This window comes from Cibotium barometz, chromosome 11 (genome assembly GCF_041138505.1).
Source record: "Cibotium barometz isolate CiBa-2024 chromosome 11, ASM4113850v1, whole genome shotgun sequence".
Classification (NCBI taxonomy): domain Eukaryota; kingdom Viridiplantae; phylum Streptophyta; class Polypodiopsida; order Cyatheales; family Cibotiaceae; genus Cibotium; species Cibotium barometz.
The window spans coordinates 38,393,622-38,404,530 of NC_141056.1; the positions used below are offsets into that span (position 1 = coordinate 38,393,622).

A 10,909-nucleotide genomic window follows, 5' to 3' on the forward strand; every position below is an offset into this window, starting at 1 on the left:
TAGTGGCAAGCAATTTCAGTTCAACTCTCGCAGAAAAGGGGCCCCAAAGATCCTTGTTGTTGGCATCCTAAGAAAGCCCGTGTGCCCTATCAAAAAGACCAATGGGAGAAGGTCTTTAATCCATAGTCACAAGGGACGGGGGACGGTAACGGGGGACAGGGACGGGAACGGGACGGGGGACGGCCATATGTAGGGAACGGGGACCGGGGTCGGAACGGCACTTAAAAATTACTTTGTCAGTACCACCCACTTGCCTATACGGGCAAAGCTTGCATGCCCATGGCTGTGCACCGCCTCCATGAGGGGATGGGGTGTGATTGACCTCATCCCACCATGTCCATCCCATCGTCCTTCTACGGGTAGTTGGAACTTGAAGAGCCACTACCACAAGGAGGATGCCATGGATGATGGATGCCTCCTTGTCACTTGATAGCTTGAGAGAGAGAGAGAGAGGGAGTGAGGCTTGAGCCTTGAAAGTTGAGGGAGAACTTGAGAAGTTGAGTGTGAGGGTGGGTGTGTGTGTGTGTGTGTGTGAAGCTTGAGAGAGTGTGTGTGTGAGGGGGAGAGAGTGTGTCTTGAGAGGCTACAGCTTGCTTGTGTGAGAGCTTGAAACTTGAGACCTTGGCTCGAGGCTTGCCGCTTGAGGGAGAGAGAGAGTGTGTGTGTGTGTGTGAGGCTAAAGCTTGAAGTGTGAGAGGGAGTGTGTGTGTGTGTGTGTGTCTTCTTATAGGGAGGGAGGCAAGAGAGAGGCCAAGGCCCAAAGCCTCAAAGGCTCAAGGCCTATGGGCCAAGGCTAAAGGCCCATGAAAAACCCCTCCCAAACAGCCAAAAAAGGGTAAAAAATGTGACCATTGCCCAAACAGTAACCTGTGGCGTTCCCATGCAGCCGTCCCCCACAACCGTCCCCTCCTGGATCCGTCCCCGGAACGCCGTCCCTTGTGAGGGACGCCCAGCTGGGGATGTCCGTCCGTCCCTGTCCGTCCCCGTCCCACAGTGTTCCCGGGACGGCGTCCCCCCGTTCCAAGGGTCCGTCCCCTCCGTCCCCTGTGACTATGCTTTAATCAGTCCAAGGATACATCAAGGGATGTTACCATCCACAGAGGTGGGTGAGGAGGATCGATCTTCGTGTGAATGATACCTTGGAGGAAAGGTTGGAAGTAAAGAATGATGTCTTTGGCCAGGATCTTGTGTACGGTGCTGAGAAGGGTGATGGGCTAGCTTGTGTTCCACCTCTTGATGATGAGTTGGGACACTGGTCTCAACCTCCTCCGTACTGGATTTATAGAGACATACCTAATAAATTGGTTGGTGTTATTACTGCCTCTGGAATTCATTGGTCACCTGAGATGAAATCCAATACTTTCTTTGACTCTTTCGCCATCAACATCTTCACTCCTTGAGAAGCTTCCACCAGTGACCAGTCTACACTCCTTGGGGAAACTATCTCTTGATCTACTTTTGGTCTTGGAAGGTCTTTGATATCCTTGGAAACTCCCTCCTGCTGAGTTTCAACGTTTGGTGAATTCTCCACGTCATGCCTTTGTCCTTGGTTTCTATGGTTGTCAACTTAACCTCATGCTTGGATCTTTGTTTGACACTCTGTAAGACTCTCCTGCCAAGATATCTCCTTTCAATGGAATCCTTGCTTGACAACTTCTTGTGTCCAATGGATTTGTTCCTTGAGAAACTGCTCTCAAAGCACCAATTGTTTCATGGGTCAAGCCTTGATGAGACCTTCTTTCATGAGAGTTAACTGCCCAGTGCCTACTAAGACCTAAACTTGATGCAATCTGAATGCAAAATGCGACATGTAAGACCTATGCAAGGAACCCTAATGCACATGCTTAAAATTGGTTGCATATGCTAAAATGAAAACCCTAATTTAGCTTCTAATGCAAGAATGCAAACCCTAATTTGTTGCATACGCTTCTTGCAAAGCCTTGTTCACGAAACGCCACATAGGAAGAACTTAGTTGCTCTAATAATACCAATGCAACATGCTAACTATGCGGAAGCTAATTAATGAAGATTAACACTTAGCAACAAAGATCAATGCCAATCTTATGTGCAATGATGATACATAGAAGTGGAGAAAAGAAGAAAAGAGACTCTTTACTTGACCTACTCCTACGTGTATTATTGTGTAAATGAGTATTTACAACGATTCCACCTTGAATGATGTGTATGAACTTATGCTATGCATAAACTAATGCGTATTGCTCTCCTTTGTATGTTAATGGAAAACACTGAGATGAAGTTGTGCTCTATCGGTCAAGATGTTTTGACTTTATGCCCTTGGTTTTGGCTCTGCATCCTTTGTCTGTGAATGCTCACGAATGATTCTCGACTTGCTTGTATATAGGAATCTGATGGCAAGTTGGATTCAGATTGGCCAGCCATTTTCAGTCTCAAGAAGTCGTAAAAAATATCATAAAATGCTCGTATTGTGCCCACCAGTACTTGTCCAAACTGTTGGTGCATGGCCTGGGCACATTTGGGCACCTACAGGGCTGTTGAAACTGCTCCAAACTGCCCATATACGGCATCTAACTTTACCTTTTAGGCGGTTGCAAGGAATAATTATGTCTACATGGCACCGGATTAAGGTGTACACATAATAGCTTTGCAGGTTCATTGGCATATTTTGCATGAGAATTGAGGTGCAGAGTCTGCTCCAAACTGCCCATATACGGCAAGGAATAATTATGTCTACGTGGCACTGGATTAAGGTGTATACGTAATAGCTTTGCAGGTTCATTGTCATATTTTGCATGGGAATTGACGTGCAGGGTCTTTGTGGAGTGAGTGCCAAAAGCACTAGTGTTTCTGTCTATGGTCATTTGTCTGCCAGTCTCTTGTTGGGACTATTGAGATTGTATATGCTTAGCCGGTGCAATTATGCCCCCTTTCACCGAGGAAGGGTAGCCCTATCTCCTTGAACACCTGTGCTCTTCTGCCCCCTTTCACTGAGGAAAGGTAGCCCTATCTCCTGGTTTTGGGGGGGAGGGGTGGTGGGTGGGTAGAGGGACCTTGTTCTCTTGAAAGACTGGCCTGATCAGAAAACCTAAAGCAGTAGGAACAATTGGCTGAGATCTCCAGTCTGTGTTCCTAACAACATAGACTGAAGCTCTGACTTCTGGGACTACACGTTGGAGAACCTCTGATGGTAAGAGTCCTGCAGGTAAGAGAATGGAGTCTTCATGGATAAGCGGTGACTATCAAATAAAGGCTTGATGGTGGATCTTTGGCTCTGGTGGTACATCCATCCGGTCAGGGAAGGAGCCTTTCTGAACTCCCTTTTTTAATTCTGTCCTTAACGGAGAGTATCGAACACCCATGGCATTGCATACACTTCTGAGAAATCATGCGTAGCATTCAACCATGCACCATGTTCATATGGGTTGTGTTATTTAAATGTGTACGTTGTGTTTTATTTAAGCTTGCCTTCTACATAATATGTGAACACGGATCTGCACACTGGAAAGCCTTTTTCACTAATTGGTGACATATTTTGCAGGGTTGGCGTCTCATTTCCTCACATTTTTCTTCCTTATTGGAGGGGGCTATTTTTCCTGCCCTTATATTGAAAGAAAAGGTATCCTTCAGGTTGTGGTTGAAATGCAGTGTTGATAAGTATCCTTTCTAATGCCTGGAACCCCCAAGGTCTCCTCTTACCCTGCAGTACTTGTGATCTTGCTCCCTAGTGCTATAGGGTTTGACTGTAAAACCGATAGCTCCATTTTGGCGGATTGTTAAAAGACAGAGAAGGGGCTGATATTGTCAATCTACACGTTTGTGAAAAGCTGTTTATTTCTCCTGCTTGTTGCAGGATATAACTGAGTGGAAAGAAGATCAAGAAGAGTACCTGAGAAAAAATCTTCCATCAGACATGGTACTTCTTCTGTGCTGACTTCCTTGTTTGTACTATTCATGGTTTATAATCTAATACTTGTTACTGTCTGTTGGCACTTAAAAGCTAAAATATTAATAAAATGATGTCGATAGGATAATACAACTGGCTGGAGGGATGACCTTTACACTCCAAGGAGAAGCGCTCTCAATCTTTTGGGGCTGATCTCCACATCAAAGGTTTCTATTAGTGTGTTCTTTCTTTCTTAAATGTGGGGTTTTAGGTTTTCTTGCTGTGTGGGGCTCTTAAATCTGGGCATGATGACATAGGGGCCTCCAACACCTGCAATGGCCAAAAATGTGTCTGCTACAAAGAGGAAGAAAGCAGGGAGGAATGGGAAGTACAAAGAAGCTCAGGGGACTGCTGGAGAGCTGCTAATAGTACCATTCCTATCCCGATTCCCTCTTCCGCCAGACGGTTGCTCTTCGACTTCAGAGCCAGTCATCAAGTGAGTAATGTCTCTCAGCTTTAATGCTTTGCAGGTCCATAGGCACTAAGATTATACCCAGCCATGTTCATTATTGGCCTCAGCAATTTTAATTCATTTTTAAGTGAACTTTTAGCAGTCAAAATTACAGCAGCAGCAGTAGTATCCTTTACATTCTGGCAAGAAAGATATGGCGGTTTCGTCTGAGGGATATCCAGGGGTGGAGACATGTAATGCCTAGTGATCCCATCCTTGTCACCAGCCAAGGAAGGTCTGGGGCTCCAGATGCATAGAAACACTGCCCATTGTTTCTACGTAGCACTGAAGCTGCCTTTGATACCTCCGAGTGGTGGTGAAGGGTATGGTTGAGATCTGTCCAGATGAAAGGTATAGACTTTGCTGGATGCGTTGCAGACATCCCTCTACTATCTCAAGCCAGTGGGCTGGCCAGAAATGCCATGTGGCCAGACTATAGATCATCTCCCTGCTGGAATCAAGACCCGTGGATGTAGCCCACTGTCATGGGTGCATGACTGGCCACCATGGCTTTGGTAGGACAGATGAGGTGCCAAACTGCTGCCATCCTCCTTGGAGTGGGAGGTGGGGCCAGTCTCCATCAGGAGCATTCTTGTGTTTGATATTTATTCCATGTTTGCATAAAAACATGATCAGATACAAACATGAGTGATGATTGTATGTTGATAAAAATGTGCCCATCTGCAGCTACTATGGAGTTCTCTTGGCATATGGCAGTCTTCAGCAGGTGAGCTTCAGGAGTTTACAAATCTGCACACAGTTGAAGCAACTCTAAGAATTAATGCTGTGCCTGTTCTTTCAAAGTTACCATACATGACTGAGTCCTTTTCTTGCAGTTTCTAAAAGCACAAAGACCGGATCACCTGCGTACGCTGCTTCACAGCCGTGTGTTGTCTTTGTATTCCATGGCCTCACCTTCTCCATTTCTACTTGCTAATGCAAACTGGGTGCTAGGAGAGTTTGCGTCTTACTTGCCTGAGGTACTTCACACCTTATAATGCCATTACATTCTTGCTTCATGTCTCACTTTATAATTTTTAACACATCAAATTTTCTCTTATGTTGGTGAATTGTGATGTTCAGGGGATGAACAAGGAGATATATGACTCACTGCTTAAGGCTTTCCTGGCTCCGGATGTAGGGGACTTAACCTGGAGGCCAGTTCGGACCTCTGCAGCAGCTGCTCTCTCTGCACTTTTGCAGGTGCCACTTGTCCCTCCCCCACCCCCACCCCCCCGCTGTGCACGGTGCCTCCTTGACCAACAAATAAAAAGAGAAAGATCCTTTTATTGGTAGAAAAAAATATACATCTGCATTAGGGCAGACACCAATCCTCTATAGAGGGGAGACAATGCATGAAAAGAGGGGGATGATCTCTCCATGGCTGGCCATTCTTGGAGGCAAGAGGCGGGAAAAGCCTCTAAAGAAGGTTGCAGATGCAGAGAAAAGCTGCATGCCGCTCCTGCATGCCCTGTGAGCCACCCCAATGATCATGATTAGTATGCATGAGGCCTGTCCAGATGAATCTGATGGGGCTGTGCCTTCAATGACCTTGATGCATGGTGCATGGCCATGAGTTCCCACCTCTAGTCTAAGGAGGTCAAAGGAGTGGATGCTACTTGTTCATTTGAGGACTTTTGGTACGCGCATAAACCTGAATTCTGACTTTGCTGCAGGAGGAGTTCAAGCCCACGGAATGGATTTCTTTACTGCAAGCTGCTGTAACAGGGGCAAGGTCAGACGACAATGATGAAGCCAGTGTTGCACTACAGGTCCTGGCCACTGCTGCAGATGCAGGTGAAGAGGACATTGTGCCCCATCTACCAGCCATTATATCAGCAATAAGAGCTGAGCTTTACAAACGTATTCCATCTATACCGGAACCCTGGCCTCAGGTTTGTTGGTTCAATTTGCTACCTTACAAGGTTGCTAGAAAACTAGCAATACAGGCCTCAGGAGGTTCTCTTCCTCGTTTTCTTTCTTGAAAATTTCCAGGTGGTAGAGTCAGGGTTTTCTGCTATTGCAGCGCTGGCCCAGACATGGGATAATGCTGGCCCTGAAGAAGATGGGGATGTTATAGATATACCCAATTGGAAAGATGGTTGCATTGCCATAGCCAGTACAATTTCGGAGCTTTTGCAGCAAGTGTGGCTCATGCATCCCGAGGTGATTACCTGCAGCAAGCTTAATGGATAGCAGTTTTTCAGCAACACAGATCTGCTACCATTTCAAAGAGGAAAAGCGCTAATTTTTACAAGTTATCTGCTGGCAGGATGAGACAGATGCTGAGCTATCTCCACCTTCATCATGCTTAAATGATGCATCAGTACTGCTTGTGGTGATGCTCAAGTATGTCACAGAAGCAGATTTGGTTGTGAAGTGGAGAATCGAGGAGCTTCTGCATGCTTGGTCAGATCTGATCGCCGACTGGAGTGCCTGGGAAGAGGAGGAGGACCTTGCTGTGTTTGATGCTATAAAGGAGATAATCTCTTTACAAGTAAAGCAGCACTGTGCTGTGATTTAGATTGACTATGCCTTCTCTTTTCTTTTGTTCATAGTTTCATTGCCTTAGTGTTGGAACTAAATGTCTTAATTGTTGATAATCCTTCAAAACCTTTCAGGGAAGGTTTCCTTTGCCACATTTTGCGGTTTCTGCCATTCCTCCTCCTCCAGCTTTGCCTGTACAACCTCGCTCCATTCTGGAAGGCATGACCATGTTCATCAGCTCAGGAATAGAGATAGCTTATTCTGCTGCAACATGGCGGGCTTGTAGGCTGGGTCATGCTCTTTTGCATGTGTGTGGGATCTCATTTGAAAGTGAGGAGATAACACCTTTGCTGGCTATCCGCTTTACTCAAGCTGCCACACGGCGGCTCATGCAACTTAGCAGCTCTAAAGTTCCACTGGCAAAACCTTTAGTGCTTCTGATTGCCATGTGCTATGTTTGCTCTCCAAATGCTGCTGCAAAAGCTCTGTCTGAAAACAGTGAGACTAGGTCACCATTACTGACTTGGGGTGAAGCCCTGGCAGACCTACCACAATCGGCAGACGATTCAGGACTAGCTTTGGAATCTGAATTCAAACTCACTGGTACTGAAATCTCCATGCTTTTTCCAATCTTATTGTAAGGACTTGTACTGTGCTCATTTTCTCACATTTTACTGCATGTTTCACAGTGGCTGCTTTGCTGAGGATGCTGGAAGAGCTCTGCAATACAAGTCTTACTCATGATCAAAGAATGCGTGAGCTCAAACACAAGTGTTTCAAGTCTTTACTGACAGCGTCTATACAGCTCAAAGAGCTGCAAGATGCTGAAGAGGAAAGCAAAGATGACGAAGGCAATGATGATAGTGAGGAGGATGAAGATGGTGATGACACAGATGAAGAAGATGATGTAAGTATGACGGCACTGTTGAAATTTTCTTCATATAACTTTTAAGTGTCAAGTTTTTGAAAGGATGGCTGGAAATGTGCAGGACTCAGAAGATGATGAGAAGCTTGAAGAAACTGAAGACCAGTTCCTAGAGAGGTATGCACAAAAAGCTCAAGAGTTGGAGAAGGAGGCTCTAGATGAAGCTGAGGGTGGAGAGGAAGAAGATGGACATGAGCTTGAAATTGGTAAGCCTGTTCCTCTTTACACGCCCATTTAGCATTGCTGCTCTAACTGTTTTGACTGCGGTTGAGCTGCAAGTTTGATGTGTGTGTCTTGTTCTTCTTGTTTTGTGAAGGTATTTTGGGGATTACTGATCAGATGTTATCAGTATATTCTTTCCTTGAAAACCATGGGAAAAGGCTGATGAGTGAGTCATGGCTGCCCCATGAATTGGTAGAAGGGTTTTTGGAGAACTTTCCAGACTCAGCTCAGTTTTTGCATTGACCTATCTTACTCTACGTCTACGCATTTGCCAATATATCTTGACTTCTTCGGGTATCTGAAAAGATTCCCCTTGTACAAGAAGTAGGAATTTTCCAGGCCCTATGCCTGTCCTATTGTTGTACGATAGCTAGAGTAATTGTCCTCCTTTTTCTCATTGAGAAGGTGAAGGTGGATTATGGTAGTCATAAACATTCTCTTTAGTGTGGTACAAAATTGAATGTAATAAGATTATGAGAGTCCTTGATGTTTAAAAGATGGTTTTTTTAATTAATTCGTGAGGTAATTGAAATCACCTGTGAAGTCCGCAGCATTCAGGGCTTGAACATTCCCCTTGTATTTTGTTGAGACATGAAAGCAGGTAGAAGGATTAGCATTGCTAAATTGTCAGCTTTGATTTAAAGAGTTTACTGCCTCAAAATTATTGAGGTTGACCCTGTATAAAGCATGATTTGATGCACCTTAAACATTATATGCATATATAATAATTTCAGAGCTTTATGCCTTAAGCAAAATCAAAGATGCATTTTAGATAGGCACATATTTATGATCCTTTACATGTGACATTCAAAGATGGATGATTCAAGCCCATTGAAATCACACGACAGCCATGCAAGAATCATTTCATGCCATGGGTGAAGTGTCTTTCAACACCTTACTTCGTACCAGGTTATGACACAGGATTGGTTGGCCAGTTGACCGCAAGATGCAGAGCAAGCTTATGTTGGGGAAGAGGCTAAAATCTCATTAAATTTTCACCTTGCTGATGGGTTTCATCAAGAAAAACTTTGCATCATTATGGCTGATATCAAACCAAGAGGCAATATTTGGACTGTCAAGGTGCAGGGAGGGCACCTGTTGGTATTTGTAATTTTTGTTAGCCATCTGTCCAGCCATTCAATTATGGAATTTTGCAATCAAGGTATCTGCAGCAATTTCTTTCTTTCGAGGGTGTCTTTATTTGTTTTTTCCTGTCATAATATGAATTGGTCTCTTTACCTTAGTATTTGCTTGATCACGTGTTGAGAGTGTCAGGCTCCTCAAACTCTGGTAAGTCTGCATCGACACGTTGGTTGCTTGCTAAATGGTTTCTCTAAACTTTGCATGGTTTGCAATCCGACTAGTTGAGCTAAGTGTCAACTCTTATCTGTGGACTCCAATATTTGGGTTCAACATGAGAGGTTTCATAATTCTTTGAAGCTGAAGTTACGAATCATATTTGTAAGCGGGATGTTTAATGTGAATCAGCAAGTATCATCTGTTACAGATTTTGCTCCAAAGCTACTACTCGTGTCTTACTACTTTGGCGAAGATTGGATCGAAAATAAACTATGATGCAATAAAATAAAAATAAGAAAAATACAATCAAAACATGATGAGCAAAGATGGATCATATATACCCACTATGGAAGTACAGCATACAAGCACTCCATAGTCGAGCCCTGCATTAACTTGCACGGGTGTTGTGCATTGCCCAGTTGAAACTATGTACGATAGACTTGGATGATATGCTTCATTTAGCTAGCAGTAAGGGACTAGAGTTTGCTTAGTATATTCATATGCAAATGCCATCATGGTAATCAAAAGCGTCTAAAGTAATATTATTAACAATGCAAAACAGCACATACCACTCAAATTCAAAAAGCATGAACACAAAGTCCAATGGTTCTTCCTACGTTCAACAGCTTTAGTCTTAATTTGAGGTTTCACCTCCCTTGACCCTAAAAGTCAATTTGTGTGTTTAACATTCATTATTTTGACATTTAGAATGTGTTGAGTCAATTTGTGTGTTTAACATTCATTATTTTGACATTTAGGATGTGTTGGGGGTTCAACTTTGGGCATTCACTATGACAAACACAATTTCATTTTAGCCACAACTACGATAAAAACAAAGTACCGCTGCGTAATAGAGCGCAAGCCATCTAGGTGGATTTAGCAATAGGGACACTTGTGTTGAATGTGGCTTGAATCGAGCATTAGATACCAAGTCAAAATTAAGGACGACTCAAAATCCTTAGCAAGTGATGACAATATGATTAATGGATTCACGTGTTAGCCACAGTGGGATAGTGCAGCCATGCACTATTTAGAGTCTTAGGAGTTTGGAACCAGCAGCTAGACTTGCGTTGAACTCCATGATGATCCCGGAATATGATCCTCTACTTGATGATCTTACAATGTTCGAATTCCTATTGTAAGGTTTGTTGATACGGTAGGAAAATCCAAAGCAATAAGAAAAATCCAAAGCATTAGTCTCAAGATGATCATAAGAATTCTGTCAAAGCAAATCTTCCTCGAGGGAAGAGAGATTGCAAAAGATGCCATTCAAGACCACGAGGGAAGAGCAACCAATAAATGGTAGAGAAAGTGCATCAATTGTCTGCATCATCAGTAAAGCGTGATGGAACTCCTACTTTGGGAAAGAAGCTACATCACAATCGGCAGTACCAAGCGTGGGTTGCAAAGGTAAAGGTTGGAATGATTAAAGACCAAATGCAAGTTCGCCAAACAAGCGAATCATCTTAGGCTGCATTAGCTGAAGGAGGAAGAGAATGTTCAACGGGCACAGCTCAACAAGAAGACAAAGATCTCAACACAGGCAATAAACACATGAACGGGCAAAGATTAAAGGATCAAAAAGAAAGATTGAAGAAAACTC

The 10,909-nt window shown here is 43.9% G+C and overlaps 1 protein-coding gene across 1 annotated transcript in view; it reads left to right on the plus strand.

Moving 5' to 3' along the window:
- LOC147634148 (ARM repeat superfamily protein) overlaps positions 1-8,542 on the plus strand; it is a 56,152-nt gene extending 47,610 nt beyond the window's left edge. The window contains exons 9-22 of the mRNA XM_086805275.1: positions 3,518-3,595; positions 3,830-3,892; positions 4,006-4,089; positions 4,180-4,358; positions 5,061-5,100; positions 5,210-5,353; positions 5,457-5,576; positions 6,050-6,268; positions 6,369-6,539; positions 6,646-6,870; positions 6,995-7,463; positions 7,550-7,767; positions 7,850-7,991; positions 8,102-8,542. Of these exons, the coding sequence (XP_086661401.1) occupies positions 3,518-3,595; positions 3,830-3,892; positions 4,006-4,089; positions 4,180-4,358; positions 5,061-5,100; positions 5,210-5,353; positions 5,457-5,576; positions 6,050-6,268; positions 6,369-6,539; positions 6,646-6,870; positions 6,995-7,463; positions 7,550-7,767; positions 7,850-7,991; positions 8,102-8,250 (2,301 nt within the window). The 3' untranslated portion in view covers positions 8,251-8,542. The remainder of the gene's footprint in view (positions 1-3,517; positions 3,596-3,829; positions 3,893-4,005; positions 4,090-4,179; positions 4,359-5,060; positions 5,101-5,209; positions 5,354-5,456; positions 5,577-6,049; positions 6,269-6,368; positions 6,540-6,645; positions 6,871-6,994; positions 7,464-7,549; positions 7,768-7,849; positions 7,992-8,101) is intronic.
- The last annotated feature ends 2,367 nt before the right edge of the window (positions 8,543-10,909 follow it).